The sequence below is a fragment of the Lytechinus pictus genome, unplaced genomic scaffold, assembly GCF_037042905.1.
Source record: "Lytechinus pictus isolate F3 Inbred unplaced genomic scaffold, Lp3.0 scaffold_20, whole genome shotgun sequence".
Lineage (NCBI taxonomy): Eukaryota > Metazoa > Echinodermata > Echinoidea > Temnopleuroida > Toxopneustidae > Lytechinus > Lytechinus pictus.
In genome coordinates, this window is record NW_026974141.1 from 5,610,289 (window position 1) to 5,629,589 (window position 19,301).

At 36.2% G+C, this 19,301-nt stretch overlaps 1 protein-coding gene across 1 annotated transcript; it reads right to left on the minus strand.

Moving 5' to 3' along the window:
* Positions 1 to 1,116: 1,116 nt before the first annotated feature.
* On the minus strand, positions 1,117 to 14,532 carry LOC135157912 (CUB and sushi domain-containing protein 3-like). Its single transcript, XM_064115103.1, has 17 exons — positions 14,472 to 14,532; positions 11,943 to 12,134; positions 11,496 to 11,687; positions 10,959 to 11,144; positions 10,598 to 10,783; positions 10,057 to 10,242; positions 9,428 to 9,619; positions 8,436 to 8,621; positions 7,849 to 8,034; positions 7,261 to 7,446; positions 6,681 to 6,866; positions 5,463 to 5,648; positions 4,884 to 5,069; positions 4,137 to 4,328; positions 3,440 to 3,643; positions 2,903 to 3,032; positions 1,117 to 2,383 (listed from the first exon to the last, which is right to left on the minus strand). The coding sequence occupies exons 3-17, from the start codon at positions 11,521 to 11,523 to the stop codon at positions 2,203 to 2,205; spliced, it is 2,601 nt and encodes an 866-aa protein (XP_063971173.1). The 5' UTR covers positions 11,524 to 11,687; positions 11,943 to 12,134; positions 14,472 to 14,532; the 3' UTR covers positions 1,117 to 2,202.
* Between the last annotated feature and the right edge of the window lie 4,769 nt (positions 14,533 to 19,301).

Genomic DNA, 19,301 nt, shown 5'->3' on the forward strand with positions numbered 1-19,301 from the left:
AATAAATGATTATGAACAATGGTGCCGTTTTCAATGCTGCAGAATTAATTAGAGTTATTTCTGCTGGGTATAATGCTAATTCCATTATTATTGTTATTTCTTTCTTTTTTGTTTCAGCTACCTACTTAACCTAACCCGACTGCGGTCTTAGTGGATACCAAATGATATTACTTAAGCTATATATTATATTGCTGGAGATTGAACCAAGAGTGTTCCTCTTACTTGTTCACGATCACAACATCATCTTTAAACGTCTCACCTGGTTTGTGGCATCCGACGAATATTTTTTGTATCTTTTTGTTGTAGATAATGTGTAGATTCGGAGATGCGCAATCCGGTAAGCACAACTGAACACTATAGTCATGTCGATCGAGGTGGTATATTTGAAGGTATTCCATCATTGAGTTTACTTAATCCAAGCTGATGATAACGTGTCTGGGTTTGACTTGTGGCTTACATGATAAATAGAACAGTTGATTCCAACTGCCGTCTGACAGTTTGACCACCAGTTCGTAAACAAGAAAAGATATAAACAGCTGCAACAACGTCAAAGTTGTAACACACGAAAGGGTTTGATTAAAGTGAAGAACATGCACACACAAAAGACGCCTGCAAAAATACGCCAAAATGGGTTGATAAAATAAAAGTAGGAAATTGCGTTTAAGTCTCTTTGCGCACTATGAGTATATGGCATCATAAATATATGGTTTGTCATTATTTTAATTTTTTATTTACTTTTTTTTATGGGGGGGGGGTGAAAGATAGGAGGGAGGAGATTAATAAGCTAAGCAATTTTTATTACAATGTTTTTTTATTAATACAATTTCATATGTCTGTATCAATTGACTTTCCCCGAGTCATTGCTGACAACAAAAGTTTGAGGCTTTGGTGACTTGATGATTATATCATCTCAGTTAATATCATCTGCCGGTTTTGAAGTGCAGAAACGAGAAATAAATATGTTATGCTTTCAAATAACTTAAGAACTTAATTTCTAATTTGGTCATTGTTTAATTGCAGTTATGATTCAGGGAATATCAATTTTACTCAGCTACGCCGACGCGTTCTTGGAAATCACGACACAATGAACAACAATTTTCTTCTATTTTTTCTTTTAATTCCATCAATGCCAGAAGTACAACACATTTCCAGATTATAGAAATCACATTTCAAATGGGCCCGATACTTTTTTCACGAAAACAAAATACACACACAAAAAAAAATTCGAATTCTTTACCTCTAGAAAACTATACTCAATATTTAACTAAAACCAATATTGACTAAAACATATTTTAAGAAAATATCAACAGTGATAAATTATATTGCAATAAGTTACAGGTGCTTGATAAATGCATACCAAGAACTAAAATATTTGAATATAGATAAAACTATCGTGTCTTAGCATCTGATTACTGTATCAATAAAGCGTTTGATTATAGCTTGATATCTTCAACACATCTTCTGAAAGCTTTTATTCTCCCCAGCCAACTGCAATGAATATATGTCATTACGACTGTTTATCTTAAAAGAACTACTACATGACTGTATAAAATCGGTTTTGCTATCGCTTGAAATACTCAGATACCCTCTTTTAATGTGCGCATATTTACAATGTCTGCATATCAACAGGAAATGCAAACTCACATACAGCGCAAGATCAATACTCGAAATTATTGTTTTATTTTACTTATATCGAAAAAAACAAGTGCAAGTTCAAGTTTGGCTTATTTCATTTCGATTCAACTCAATGCATTACTGATGAAATATTGTTTCAGATTGTCCAAGTCTTTGTTCCTCATATTTGAATTAAGGTTTAATATTTTATCATTTTATTAATATGAAGCCCTTGATTACATTTAATCAAGATAAACTTATTTTGGAGATTTGATGTATAAAATAATTATTCATAAACATGGCAACAAAATGTAAGTTACTTCTAAAATGTAGTAAACAACAAAAATCAAGAGGAAATTTATTCGTGTCTTGTACCTTAGAAAAAAAAACCGAATAGTAGGAATGAAACACATCACCACAAACAAAATGGATTGTAAGTATTCATCTATGTTTGTGATTTTATCCTATATTATTTATGTTTCTTTGTGTTTGTATTCGGTTTTGTAATCCTGTTTTTTATCATTCTCCTTTATCATTTCGTACAACGTATACTATTGTCATCGCCGATGCCGATTCGAGCAAAATAGCTTAACGTGGGGTATCATAGTCTTCGTAGTTATGAGTGTTGCGGTCTGGTTTGAGGTAGGGTTCCGTGTACAATGACTTGTCACCTGCAATGTAACCTGCGTATCCCGATGGGACGTCGGGAAGTGGTCCCCGGTCAGCACTTTTATCATTCAGGTATTCGTTTGAGGATGAACGGACCCGACTGCCACGAGAAATAGAAAAATGAAATGCAAAGAAAAAAAAACCAATAATGTTAGTTCGTTATAGTATTGAGACTGATAAAACCATCCTCTACAATTTGTGTGTTGTGAGGTACGTTTTTTTTTTTTGCGTGTTTAAACACATCAGTAAATCATACAAACAAACGAATATTGCAAAGGCAAGCATCGAAATTGTTTTAAGGGTGTGGACAGAGTAAATCCAAATAGCCTCGTCTGATTTTATGATATTGCTAAGAAATATTTATAATTCAACTATTTGTCCAAGGAAAAAAAAATCATTATTTTCAGCGGTTGTTAAAAAAAAAAACGTACAACTGTGTAGCATTTCAATTGGGTTGAGTAAATCCGCACTGAACATAAACACCCTACGAACCATGGCAACAAAACTTATTTCAAAGGTTATGTAATTCGGTTATTACAAAATCAAAATCAGCATAATTGAAAGTGATATCTATATATGCATATATATTATGATAAAGGTTAATTAGCGTAATACTAACCGTTTCACGAAGATCGAGAAACCTGCCATTGACATCAACACCAAAACGAAAACGATCAGCGCAGTTACAAGCAGGGCCGTAGTTAAGAAACCTGTGCTCCCCTTCTCAGCTTTTCTATCTGCAGTATTTCCTATACAAAGTATCAAAAGGTTTGATTTTTTTTTTCATATCATATTTAGTGCTTCATGTTATAGTTGAACACTCAAATAACCACTGTTTTACCTTTTTCGATTAGGAAAGAAAAAAAGAGAAACTTTTCAATTATGTAAATGTATTTAGATGTTTTCAACCAAAATGTATGATGATAATGATGGAAAAATATTGATTAATTTTTACATATTAAGAAATATTTAACAAAAATAAATATTCATTTGATGTAAACAAATTGCATTTACAATGAAATTAACCAAAGTTGATTAGTGAAGACGATTTATATACACAACCTACTTTTAGCACAGATGTCCATTCATGGTATATTCATGGTGTATTATGGCAAATTATAATCTTGAAAGCCGAATGCATTGATCAAATACATACCTGGAACGGCACTAACATGGCCAAGGGATGGTCGTGGAATAGGGCAATCAATGGCCCTTCCTCGCCATTTACCATCCCGGTGACATTCCCAAATAAACCAATCAGAGTCGCCGTTGCAAGTGACGTTGACCTCGTCGCCGACCTTGTAGCGAGGTTTTAGATTTTCGACAGATGAAACAGCTGGTATGATTGGTGGGTCGCATACTATAGAGAAGTGGGGAAGTCAGAGAGGAAGTTACAATGGAAAGAAAGTCACATAGAAAAGACGTTGTTATTCACTTTATCAATCTCCATAAACTGTTGGTAGTTGGTTAATCCACAGTGCTCATTGAATTCGATCTGGTGTGGCATTTCGAAAACTCGTTGTTGTGTAATAAGAATAGGACCAGACTTTTTGATCCAATAAACAAACCACCGGAAGGGGGGGGGGGGGTGGGGGTGTGGCTAGCGAAACTTAAGGCGGGGTAGGGTCATCATTGAATATATATATAATGTTTATCTATTTTCGCTCATTATAAATCATGAATAGTTCTTGCGAAAATGGGGGTGTAAATTGAAATCATAGTTTTGTATTTGCCATTGAGTTATTAGTTAATACATTGCTTGCCTCTCCTGACACGATTTTCTATTTGCATAACGGTGGAGGGTTGTGACAGCATCTTGTAAGAAAAACTCGCTAATGTGGAGGTTTACGTACCTACATCTGGTTCCTCGCACACTATGTTTTGTCCAATCCATAACCCTTCTCGACATACCAAGAGGAAGGAACTATGATCTTCATTGCATGTCACGTTAACCCTATCGCTAGGTTTGTATGAGAGACGAAGATTCTGGTTGGTTGAATGACGGGGAATAACCGGAGCACTACAGAAGGTTTGATGAGAGGCACCTGTATGTTTTCAAAACGCCAATACGATTTCATGGAAAAAAAAAAGTTTTTAGAGAATATTCAAACAATTTAAACTTGGTGTATAAATACACAATGAAAACGTTGTTAAAAATTTTAAGCACGTTTTTAAACTTGTCACTCACAGCTACAAATTTTATGTCATCTAAATTGTTCAAACAAATTAAACAAAATATTTTTCTTTAAATGGATTGAAAGTTTATTAGGGTAAGATTGGTACCAATGGTGATTTTTGAAATTTTAAAAAAAATTGTAGAATGTAGTAAATTTACAAACGAGTTTTCGGTGGCAATAAATAGGCGCGCAAAACACACTTTAAAATAAAACTAATGTTCAACGTTTCGTTTGTAATGGCAACGTCTCTGGAGTTTATAATTACGTTGTATGCCCTTTGCATGTTAGGCTTTCTTATGCCCTGAGCGAAATTAATCATAACTATTTATCATTAACACATTTATCATAACTATGTTCATGAATTAATACATAAAATAAGCATGTATACATTTTGGGGAAAAAACTAAAGTAGGAAAGACATACCCGGATCAGGCGCAGGGCAAGCGATATTTGGTCCAGTCCATATTCCATCATTGTTACATCGAAGGGTGAACTGAGAACTACCTCCGTCACAGGATACAATCACCTCGTCATTAGCATTATAGGCCGATTGTTGTCCCTCAATACCTGAATATCTCGGGATAGCAGGAGCATTGCATTGTCTTGGAACTATTTTGGAAATGGCGGATTTAAATGGACATGAAATGAAATATAAATTAGAATAGATTTCCCAAACTTCATTTCTTTTTGTCCTCATCTCTTTATCGAGGATCTGCACATGAAAGGAAATGATGCAATACGCCCGAACATTTTTTGGGGCAGTAAAATTTAATATATTATGTTTTTAAAAACGTGATGATTTTCATAACACCTATTGTTATCCGAGAGAGGTATAGAACAAAAGAATGCGAATGTGTCAACGTACTTGCAAAAAAAAAACATATTAAAAATATCTATATTATTTGTATCTGAACTCAATGTCATTACCAATACAATGACTCTAAATTAACTCTAATATATGACTATTGCAGTAAAAATATTGATGAATTTATCATTAATTACCTTGTGGAGGTTCTGGACAAGATACCGCCTGCCCTTTCCACAGACCGTTCGTGGCACACTGTAGGATAAACTGAGTGGAGCTTCCATCACATGTCACAGTGATTATATCACTATAGTAATAGCTCATTTGAAAGTTCTGAATTGTTGCATATCTTGGGACGTATGGTGCGTTGCATTTTACGGGAGCTGTGAATAAAAAAAAATATTAATGAAATGATAGGATAACAGTTCTCAGAGATATTATTAGCTTTAGCGTAATAATTTAATCTAAGACTGAGAAAAATATAAATTTACTTTAGTCATGTTTATAAGAACAAATACCAAATGGCAAAAGAAAGACCAATGAAAATACGATGCGATTAAACATGATCCCATGTTTATTACACATATCCTTCACGGACATGTTTTAGTGATTGGCTCAATCACAAAGAAGCTACAGAATATCAACATCAAAATTGAATATGACTGGAACAATCATACAGCCACACACAAACCATTATGGTGATGTCCCGGCAAACGGGGATAATCTGAAGACGGTATGTGTCTGCGTGTACCCCACTCAGCCACACATATACATAAACTGTGCTCAGATTATTCCCCGCTTACTGGGACATCCCCTGGGATCTGTGTGTGGCTGTGTGATTGTTCCAGTCATTTGAAATTTTGATTTTAACTTCCTGTAACCCTTTTGTGATTGAGCCAATCACTTAAACATGCATTGAATGATATATTCAATAAACTGGAAAGTTTGTTTTATCCCATCTCATTTTCAATACCTTTGCCATTATTATACACTCTAGATTCTGAACCAATTAATGTGATTGGCTACATACAAAAAACATAAAAGAACATAAAAGTACAATTACTAAGACATATTGAACTACTGGTATGTATTAAATCAAGAAACCCATGTACGTTGTCGATACCCTGCTGGAAAAACACAATGTGAACATATTATTTACACTATGAAAAGGCTCAAATTCAAGAGTGTAAAGATATGTTTACACTGTGGACATCTCGGCAGTGTGACTGTTCACAGCACGTTCGAAATCATGATCAACTATGTCAACATGTGATTCATGCTTTTAGAATGCTCAAATTTAATATTGTGAAGGTGATTTCACATGGCGTTCCACACTGTGGGTTACTGTCTTCTTTCCAGAGGGTCAGTAGGTAGATCGCACCAAGATTTGTTCTACAATTGGATTACTTTCTTACGTCTGTAAGGTTCTGGACAAGACACCACTGGGCCACTCCATAGGCCATGCATGTGACACATGAGGGTGAACTGTGTAGTACTGTTGTCACAGGTTACGGTTATTCTTTCATTGAAGTCGTAGCTCATCCTGAGGTCTTGTATTGTGGCATACCTTGGGACGTAAGGGGCGCTGCATTGCACTAGGGCTGTGGAAATAAAATAATTAAAATGTTTGCTACACATTTTGACATCAGGACATAGTTCAACGTTTAAGAAAAAGTGAGTCTAAATAAGAATAAAAGAAAGTTCCAATGTCGAAGAAAAAAAACTAATCCCCAGAATAACAAAAATTGAACATTAATATTATACATGCTACCGACTTGAATGAATTATAAAAACAATGTATACGTTATAACACCACGTTTATAGAGATGCGTTGAACTTCTGTTATATACTAATATTGTAATTTTATGAAGATTCCAAATGCTAAATTATTGATAAGACGACGGAAATTGAATCATCTTTGTCGACGATCACAGGAATTTTGATTATACACTTTTAGCAACTTCACTAATATAAAGAACTGATTTAAATTCTTACGTCTGTAAGGTTCGGGACAAGATACCACTGGTCCACTCCAAAGGCCATGCTTGTGACACATGAGGGTGAACTGTGTAGTACTGTTGTCACACGTTACGGTTATTCTTTCATTGAAGTCGTAGCTCATCCTGAGGTCTTGTATTGTGGCATACCTTGGGACGTAAGGGGCGCTGCACTGCACTGGGGCTGTGGAAACAAAATAATTAAAATCGAAATAAATGCTATTTATGTTTGGTACACATTTAAACATCGGGACAAGGTTCAACGTTTAAAAAAAAGTGATGTTGAATAAGAAAAAAAAACGTTACAATGTTGAAAAAAAATAAAATCCCCAGAATAACAAAAATCTAACATTGATATACATGCTACCGACTTGAATGAAATATAAAAACAATGTACACGTTTCTAAATAGCACGACAATTATAGAGATGCGTTGAACTTATTTTAAATACCAATATTATAAAGTTATGAATATTCCAAAGGCTAAATTCTTAATCAGAAGAAGATCATTGAATCATCTTTGTCGACAATCACAGGGATTTCGATACCCACTCTTAACAACTTCACACAAAAAAATAAATTCTTACGTCTGTAAGGTTCTGGACAAGACACTACTGGGCCACTCCAAAGGCCATGCGTGTGACATCTGAGGGTGAACTGTGTAGTACTGTTGTCACACGTTACGGTTATTCGTTCATTGAATTCATAGCTCGTTTTGAGGCCCTGGATTGTGGCATACCTCGGGACGTACGGGGTGCTGCAATTTTCTGGAGCTGTGAAGAAAAGAAATCAAAAATACCAAAACAATAGGGATTAAGGATAATATTCAGCATTTATATAGCGCTCTAATAACACGTCGGAACGACGACTCTAAGCGCTTTAAAGATATTTTTATTACACCGGTCGTCGGATCCTTGCATGCTCACTCTGAGATAACAAATAATAATAATAATAATGATAATAATAGGCATTTATATAGCGCCATCTATCTATAAATATTCTATTCTGAGGCGCACGAGAAAATGAGAAAGTTTGGATGAGTGTCAAAGTGCCAATAACTAATACTGTTAAAGTCAAGTGCATTCATGGATCTGCTTTACCTCAACGCACATATAAAACATCAACAATGACGAAAACAAAACGTCGACTGAATTGGATGAAATGGTATCACTACCTTCAATTGGTGCAGGGCAAGAAAGAACGCTTCCCGTCCAGAATCCATCAGAGTTACACCGAAGGTTATAGCTGTCCGTACTGTTGTCACATGTGATCCTAACACTGTCGCCAACATTGTAGTCCAAACGAAGGTTATCAATTGACCCATACTTCGGGATGTACGGACTGTTACATCGTATCGGTTCTGTAATGTGACAAACACATTGCAAGTATTAATGATGTCTTATACAACGGGGGCCTGACATAACGCACCACCCTATATGTGGACTGGTAACTCGCAGAAATGATTTCTGTAATAATTTCAAAAGGAAAACCCTTTACATTAGTTATGTCAACGTACAAATTACATTATATCATTGACAGGCAAGGTGCAAAATCACAATATCACTAGAAAAATAAATGAAGGAAATCGATGTGAATCATGTACGCAGCCTATTTTTGTCATTTGGAATGGATTCTACACAAAATAAAGTGGCTTTTGGGAGAAAGAAACGTTTATATACATGTATTTTAACAACTTCTATAAATTAATGTTATAATTCCATATACTGATAATGAATTCTGGAACAAAAAGTGACAGTTGTATCATTGCATGGACCATGGCAGGGATGATGATTATGTAATCTTAACAACTCAACAAATACCAAGAATTTGTGTAAGTACTTACGTCTGTAAGATTCTGGACAAGCCACGACTGGGCCACTCCAAAGGCCATGAGTGTGGCATTGGAGGGTGAACTGTGTAGTACTGTTGTCACATGTTACGGTTATTCGTTCATTGAAGTCGTAGCTCACAAATCACAAGTCACAAATGGAAATTAATATAAATTAAATCCTACAATTTCCGTAAAGTGAAGGATTTCCAAAATACAAAGATGCAGTGAACAGCTTGTACTTTGAAAAATGCTCAGGGGCCTTTCCGATTTTGTCTTAACATACATTGTTTTGATAAGTATATTCCTAATTCCAATTCTTCACAAACCAGACTTACTTTCTACAGGTGTCGGGCAAGCTTGTACCTGTCCCTCCCATAGTCCACCAGTGCGACATCGGAGTGCGAATCGAACCGAGCTATTATCACATCTTACATTTACCCTGGCGCCCAAGTCGTAAGATGTTTGAAGATTTCGAGCGGATATCTTGGAATATCTTGGAATGCTAGGAGCGTTGCACCTTGTAGGGGCTGGAAACATGAATTTCAGAAAGTATGATGAGTTCAGGCAAATGGTTTTAATGTTATTAAGCACATGGCAGTTGAACTTTTACGAGGAATAAGATTTTATACGAATTTAAGAGATAATAATTCCGAAAATATAAAATAGAATAAACCTGACATCGATATAAATAACAACCTACAATAATAAAATGGAGAGAAAGAGAGAAAACAGATATGTCAAACAGGAACACATCTACGGATATGTGATAAACAACTTCTGTTCAATCAAATTATACTGATCATTGATCAAAAATCGAGCATTGGATCACCTTTGTCGGCATTTGCAGGGACTTAAATTCGACAATTCAGAAGAAGATAATTGATTCGTCTTTGTCGACAATCGCAGGGATTTTGATACACACTCTTAACAACTTCACAAATATAAACAATAATTAAATTCTTACGTCTGTAGGGTTCCGGACAAGACACCATCGGGCCACTCCATAGGCCATGCATGTGACACATGAGGGTGAACTGTCTAGTACTGTTGTCACATACTACGGTTATTCGCTCATTGAAGTCGTAGCTCGTTTTGAGGCCCTGGATTGTGGCATACCTTGGGACGTAAGGAGTGTTGCACTGTTCGGGGGCTGTACAAAGTAATATTTGAATGTTTAAGAAAATAATATGTAAATTAAAATGTAAAGGGGTGGAAGTTACAATGTTACAAATGAAAGGGAATATTACATTAATAGAAACACTACCTACGCTGACAAACAACACACACAAAAAACAACGATGTTTTCGAATACTAATACAATTTCAGAGATATATTGACTAACTTCTTTATACATGTTAGTAAACATTATTAATTAAGATACATTCCATATGCTGATTTTGGGGGATTAGAAAGCGAATATTGAACTATTTTTGTCGACAATGCAGGGAATTCGATTCGATAATCTTAACAAGTGATCAAATAGTAAAGTTGGTCTATATTCTTACGTCTGTAAGGTTCTGGACAGGACACCACCGGGCCACTCCAAAGGCCATGCGTATGACACATTAGGGTAAACTGTGTAGTGCTGTTGTCACACGTCACGGTTATTCTTTCATTGAAGTCATAGCTCATTCTGAGGTCCTGGATTGTAGCGTACCTCGGGACGTATGGGGCGCTGCACTTTTCTGGTGCTGTTAAGAAAACAAATCGAAAATGTAAGTGCAGTATCAATGGATTATCACTTTATATTGACATGAGGTAAGTTTATGGATCCGTTGTCCTAGCTTTACCAAAAGCAACATATAAACCATAACAATGACGGCAAAATAGCGAGTGAAATGGTATGGAATGGAATCGTATTATTACCTTCAACTGGTGCCGGACAAGAAAGAACGCTTCCCGTCCAGAATCCATCAGAGTTACACCGAAGGCTATAGCTGTCTGTACTGTTGTCACATGTGATCCTAACACTGGTGCCAATATTATAGTCCAGACGAAGGTTATCAATAGACCCATATCTCGGGATGTACGGACTGTTACATCGTACTGGCTCTGTGATGTTAAATACACATTGTAAGTAGATATGGAATTGATAAGGGTGACATGACAATAACTGGGGGACATTTATTTCACCGGCAACTCGAGCCAATAGTTCCTAAGAGAATTTCAAAAGGAAATACATTATAAAATATATATTGTAAAATTCACATTAAATCATTGATAGACAAGATGCAAATCCTAGGGAATATTGCCAGGTATTTACTGTAGTTTAATGAATGTACCTCCGTCACTTCATATTGTTATTTTACTTTGCTTTTTACTAATGTCTTGCAAATGTTTACTGATTGACCTTTCCATCAATCTTGGTTTAGGTGTTAGACGGAAGGATATGTAATTTATCACCTGCAATTGGCGGAGGACATTGTCGCATTTGGCCAATCCATAATCCTGTGGTATTACATTGAAGTGTAAAGGGTTGAACACTGCTATTGTCACATTGTACATTCACACTTTCCCCATGGTTATAGCTCAACTGAAGGGATTGAATCGCGGAGTACCTTGGAATTATTGGCGCGCTACATTTAGCTGGAAGACCTAAAGGGAAATACAAAAAGACATTATATATTAATGGGGTGCATCACACAAGAAAAACATGACTGCTGCCATTTCCTTGCAACACACTAAATTTTTTAGTCAAATATAATCATCATGTTTTAGTCGAATCGCAAAGATTTTTAAATTCATTTATGCTAATTAAAAGAATCTTATTCACCGACTTCGTTAAATTCCGAAAAAATAGACAATTTCTTTACTACGATAGCTTTAGAAAGTACTTCGATTTCATCATACCGACTGGATATAATGGTGCAGGACATGAAATTACAGGGCCACTCCAGAGTCCCTTGTTGTGGCACTGAAGGGTAAAGGTATCCGAGCTTGTATTGCAAGTCACAGTTATCCTGTCACCAAAGTTATAGTTCAATCGGCGGTCTGTGAGGTGTGCATGGACTGGAATGTATGGGGTGCTGCAATTGATTGCTCCTGTAAAGATAATGAGAAAATGATGAAAAGGAATTTGTTCAATTTCCCAATTTCTAACCATTGGTTTCCTAGATGTCTCACTTGGTTGGAAGCATCTGACAAGATAACATACTTGGTATACTGCTGAATCCAAGGTTGATGAACAAGCCGTTTGATAGTTTTCAAGCTCGTACGATAATCTCATCACTTTGGACATACGGGCCGTGATGGTAAACTGAGTTATCATTCAGAGCCATTGAAACATTGTCATGTTTAGATATTTAGATGATTTTGCATTGTTGACTAGCAAACGTTCGACTCAGATCCCCCCCCCAAAAAAAAAAAAAATCTGCAAAAAGTGTTTTGTATTCTCACAGCAATAATGATAATTAATCCGCATTTATATAGCGCTTAACACATCGGAACGACGTCTCTAAGCGCTTTACAGATATATCACAATGATGACGACACATTTAGGAGATTGCCTGTAGATGACATTTTCATATAAAATATGGATATGATCATGCCCATCCCATTAGCCATTTCAAATGTACCACAGACTTAAGACACAACACAGCAGATATGTTTTGAAATCAACGTAATGACACAGCAGCAACCTTGATGTCATTACTCTGATGTAGGATACTGATGATGCCAACCTTTCACAGATGCTTTATCGCGAATGACTTATTTTTCTGGGACTAGCATTTTTTCAATGCCTCTTTGTTATCAAATTAGAAGCTCACCTGGTTTGTGGTATCCGACCAAAGATTGGAGTTTGTTTGAATATGGGTAAAACGTGTATTATTGTTTTTTCAACACTGTTAAGCGCAATCAATACTAAGGACATTGGTATGTGAAGGCAATGACACTTGTCATATAAGTTAATAGATAACAAGCTGATGACAGATTTTCGGAAGATACTGGTCTTTCTGATTGCACTTGCACGGGAAATGTTGTCCATGCCATGCCCAATCAAAACAAAGCTTGGAAAAAACGAACACACACAGAAACACACATACACACATCACACCCATACCTGCACTCCATCATTTAAATACCAATTAAAACATGTACATGATGACCACAAATCATCGGGGAACACCTAATGTATATCTGACAATCAGCATTTTGCACGATATTGATATATATGTCAACTTACATTTAAAAGTCAACACATGTATTCCCATTAGTTTATAGGAATAAAATATTTCAACATATTGATGAATCCTTATCCACATCATTGATTGATCTCAAAGCAAGCTATAACCAGTTAATGCCATGTCTTGAGATAATGTAAACAGTCACGTAAATGAAATCATCAGTTATTTACATATTCATTTCACCCGGCGATAAGCAAAACCACCATGGTTGCAAATGCACGTTGATGTTAATTGGCAAACTATCGTCGCGACCCTAACTACCGTTGCCGACCCCAACGAGCCGAAGCGTCGGCTCGTTAGGGTCGGCAACGTGTCCTGAAAACTGAAAGGCCAAGATAACTTCTGATATCCGCAACGCCTGAAATCGGATCAGATTCACCAACAAGTCACACAATTATCATCACTTGAAAAGAGTAAATCCATGATCTAGATCAGTTAGCTTCGGTAATTACATTATTTATAATCATAATACCACTCCTTATCATTCTAGAGGGGTTATCTTTTTACATTTGCACAGTTTTCAACTTCTTGTGTCAATTTACATCTGGGCAATATGGCAGATATGTGCAACGGTAATTACCACTTGTGCTCCCTTTAGACCTAAAGATACAAGCTCACCGGGATGTATACAGCGTGAACAAATACAAATTCATGAGTCCCAACGGCCGAATAAAAGTTGATATCTCCGACTCCAGAATAATGATCAGGTCCGCCACGGAGCCGCAAACTTGCATTTCATCATTATTAATCGTAAATTTAATGGCGTCGGTTAATATTAATTGTACCTTTGAATGTCTTAGCTGTAAAATCACAATCTTTACCTCTGTTTATGATATGTTACAGATATGTTACAAATATGAAAGCCTCAGAATTTAATAATTGGTCAAACGATGACCATTCAGCCAAAGGCATCTTGGAAATGTCTGTACATTTTCTTTTTCTTCCTGCGTGTTTTTGTACCCATATATAGCACATGCCAAAGTTGAAGACCTGACCTCTGAAGACATTTGAAGTTAACAAGACCTCTGAATGTTGACCGATGTCGTTGACCCATCATTCTGAGCAGCTACATGTAAGTAAATATTTTGGTAAATATACCTGATATAGTACTGGTTAGGAATGACTTAATTCTTTCAATAATTTGTATAATTAGCACAATATGAATCTAGAAGCAGCTAACATTCCAAAATCTCACCTGGTTTGTGGCATACGACGAATGCTTGGAATTTGGTTGTGTATGGAGTAAACGTGCAGTTTGTTGTGTGCAATTCTGTTATGCACTTTAACTCGAGGGTCATAGTTACCGAACTGGTATTTTATCATCGTCACATTTCATGAGTTGCCATTAAGTTTCAGACAAATGTTCGGAATATGCTGATATGACTATTACAATTGCTGCAGGTTAAAATGCATTGGTTCAATTTAGAAGAACCTTCATTAACGTAGATCGAAAATGATCGTGGAAAAGGCAGATTTTTCGTAAAGGATGAATTTAAATCATGTCTGCAATATACAGGTTTCAGATGTCAAACCGTTCATTATGGCATCTATGTAGGAAGGGGGGGGGGGTCTAACTAATATATTAACTATTATATCAACAATTGTTTTGTCTAAACATACGCATATTACTTGTAAGACTGGCTGGCATTCGTAAAGAAATTAATCCATAAACCTTTTGAAGATTGAAAATGCGGTTATGAGGAGGGAAATCGCTGAGTGTGTTAAAACAAAAAATAATTGTAATACATTTTGAAGGCGGGAAACGGAAGCTGAAAAGAAGGGCAACACAGAGAACCAAGATGCTATACCGCATCGTCTTGTAATTAAAAATGTTGGTCACGTTGATGTCTACACACCTGAATAATGATCAGGTCCGGAGACGAGCCGCATTCCCGATTGTAACATCGGTCTATCTATTTATATTTACGAACTTGAAATGAAAAAAAGGACAAAATTGTTTCCTGATGAGTCTTGACATCTTGTGTTGCTGATCGAAAATACAGCGGTCAAGCAAATACATTTAACACCCTTCTCTAACTTTACCGCACGGTTCTGTCATCGTTGACAATATGGTATATATCACAGTTTCAAATGTTGAGTATATTGATATAATTACGTAATACTCACTTGAGCTGTTGTTTGATTTCAACGTTTGGCTTGGTTCCTTTTATACCTACCTTGGTTTTTAGTATGCAGGCTTATATAAGAACAATTTTTGTTTCATTTCTCCATCATACAGTTTAGAATTTGTCACATTTTAAATCAATGTATGGAACTGAATGATATCTGGAGGAGAAATATTTTTTTCGAGCAAATAAGTGCGAGCAAAAAAAAAAAAAAAAAAAAACATGAATATACATACTATTTGTACAAATTTCGTAGTTCGAATACATTCGTAGATGGGGCTTAGATTCTTACGGCCTTTCTTAAAAATTAGACCTTCTTGAGAAACGAAATGATTTTCGGCTATACAAAAAAAAATATTGTAAGAATGCCTTGAGTTATGATTTCGTCAGACTTACGATTTCTGTTGTCCCAAGATTGTCGTATGTGCAATTCAAGGCACTTATTCTTAAGTCGTTCATATTTGTTTCCCTTTTTTTCTACAGTTGCACAAATTATGTTCCACGCCTCACGGGAGTATTACAAACGCCTTACGACCGCCAAGAGCAGTTCGTATTGTATTTTGTGACAGAGCCATTACTCAAAAATGATTATGTAAGGGTTTCAGTATCTTTCACTTTAAAAACCTCACCTCGTTTGTGACATCTGACAAATGCTTGGTATTTTGATGAATATGTAGTGAACGAGCAGCTTTCGTGTTTTAAATCACGTAAGCGTATCTTGTCACTTTCGTCATAGGGATCGTGGTGCTGAATTCAACGACATTCACCAAGACTGCGACATCTGAGTAGAGCAACCACAAAAATCAATCGCGCTACTGACCCAATATGCCCAGTAGACCTTCTGATATTCCGTGCATCCACAGTTTCGGCTAATTACTTGACTAGATAATGTAGGAAGGATATTTTGCCTATTAAATAAGGCAATTTAGAAGGTTCACCATCTTGATGTTTGGAAATATGTTAGGGGCAGTTTTTATGTTTCCTTTCTCGAAGATGTATCCCAGGGCATTGGTTATTGGGCTTTAGTTGCGGTGTAACGTTGTGCAAGATCCACCGTCACCAATTAAGCGCTTCTGATTTATTTTACCTTGTGTTTGGATGACAAATTAACAGAATAAGTAGAATAAAAAATGCTTATCAGTCGATTAACGCTCTGTCACGTCCTTGTACCTTTTCATCAGAACCCTCCTATGCAAGTTTGTAATGACCTGCTAGTATGCATCAAATAATTTAAGATGCATTTTTTTTTATATCAAACGAGAAATTGATCCAGTGACCTTGATATATAGGACAAACCCTTTCACACCCCACCCTCGGCACATGTCCATCCGTTCCGTCGTTATCTCTCCAATGGCCCCATCAATTTTTAGAACCAGTTATCGCCCTAGCTTTAATAACACAATATTCTTTGCCTGACAGAGGTCTCACCTGGTTTGTGGCATCTTATAAATCCTTGGTATTTGAATACATGTACTGTCAGAAACGAGCAGCTTTAAGGATTCCAATCCCGTAAGCGCAACTTGTCACGTTGGTCATAGTGATCGCGGTGCTGAATTTAAGGACATCCCACGAAAGAATCTTACCCGTTTCAAACGATGTTGTCCATGTACAGTTATTGAAAGTGTTTCATGAAAGAGCATGCTAGTTATTTTATGTGATAAAAGATGTCTCACTTAGTTTGTGGCATCTTATAAATCCTTGGTATTTGAATACATGTACTGTCATGAGCGAGAAGCTTTAAGGTTTTCAATCCCTTAAGCGCAACTTGTCACATTGGTCATAGTGATCGCGTTGCTGAATTTAAGGATATCCCACCAAAGAAGCTTACCCGTTTCAAGCGATATTGGCCATATAGAGTAGGCCCTACTGGAAAGTGTTTCATGTAAGAACATGCTAGTTATCTTATGAGGGGGAAAAAACAATGCAGTTCTCAACCATTGGAAATCAAGGAAAGATGAAATATCTGACAACTTGTTGGGCACCAAATTTCGATGCCTTGCTTCCCTCTTCAAACCATTATTCCACAATTGTGCATACCATTTCCCAACAAGAAGTTTGCCGATTGTTCAATTGACTACAAGGTGAAAGAGGAGTATCTTGCCAATCAAAGGCTAACCTAGTGTTCGTTGCGGGTTAATCCTGCCTACTTTACTTGATTAGTAGTAAGTAGGGGAATAACAGTTATCTTGTTTTCAATCATGAAAGTGCATAACGCATCATTGCAAAGAATACGGTGTACTGAATTCAACCATATTCCACAAGATCTACATGAATTAGACATTACACATACCTTGTGTTCGATTGGAAAATAAACGGATAAAGTAATGTCACCAGCCACAAGACTCAAAAGACTCCCTCGCTCTAAAAGTTTGACTGCTAAGAATCGGCATTTCGTCAGGCAAGCACTTTAAACGGAATACTAGCCATGTTAAACCGAATACACTCTGTTACCGCTCTTTAGTAACCCTTAAAAAAAGTCTCACCTGGTTTGTGGCATCCGATGATACATATATGTAGGAACTAGCAGACCTGACATAGCATTTGTTTTCTGGCTTTGCAACGATAAGCGCAACTCAATACTAATGTCATACTGTACGAGCGGCTATAATCAAAATGTTACTACTACTTGAGCTCCCCGAAACCAAACGTCATTAACGTTATTGCAGCAGTAAGCGGGAAGACCAGAATGAGAATAGGGAAAACAGCCAATTTCTACATCCCTAGCGCATAATTGAACATTTATTATGGAATGCAGAATTTGATCAGGTCCTTCGACGAGCCGCAAATTAGCATCATATTAAAAGTAACCCAACCTTCATCAGTTCCTTTTTTGTCCACCATATTCTTCCATCTAAAATATTTTAGTGGATTATTTATGTTTCACAATTTAATTTGGGATATAAACTGCTCTGCTTAACACGGAACTGGTTACAATAGAAACTCAGTCCAGAATGGTGTAGTGGTACCGCTTGTACGCACACAGGCTGGAAAAAAGGCCTTTTCTCATAGTGCTGCCATTCTATGGAACCAGCTGGATAGTGGTACCCGTAGTGCAGTCTCGAGGCAATCCTTCGCTACATCTTATTGGAGAGCGAGAAACTACTGAATTAAAATAACTACCCCTATCTGGCTGGTTCCAGGGACAAGCAAACAAATATTTAAACACAAAATTAATCAATAATCATATGATCATAGGGAATATATAGTTATATGGATTTGCATATGCACAATATGTTGACTTTTGTTCTACTTATACACACATGTATTTCAGTATGTCTGTATGTCCTGCAGGTTGCTTGTCTCTTTGAACATATTTTCTTCCTTGTTTCTCATTGTTTGTATTTATTATATGTATGTACATGTATTTGTTACTTGTATGCAGGGCCCCCAAGAAAAACAGTGCTTAGTCCACTGATGGGGTTACCCTGGGTAAACAAAACGAAATAAATAAATAAATAAATAAATAGATCAGTTGGGTACAGTTACAAAAAATAATAATCAAATGAATAAAAAAAAAATTACAATATATATAGATTATAATTTTGATAAACATGTATTCATTATCTTTAATCCATTTATCATAATTTTTATTATTTTTTTAATTATTATTATCACGGGGGTATCAAATCGCATGAATAATTGAAAGACTAGCAAGACTTATACAAGTAACAAATTTGTATTTTCTATTCCCAATGTTGAATTTTCGCATAAACGCCTCACCTGGTTTGTGGCATCTGACAGAGATATTTTGTTTGGCGCTGATATGGGAGAGCCCATTCGGTAGTCAACAATTCGTAAGCGCAACCATCCACTTTTGTCATACTGCGCGAGCTGTCAAATTTAAAGGTATCCCATCATTTGTTTTTAGTAAGATTCTTTCGTATACTGAACAAATATCT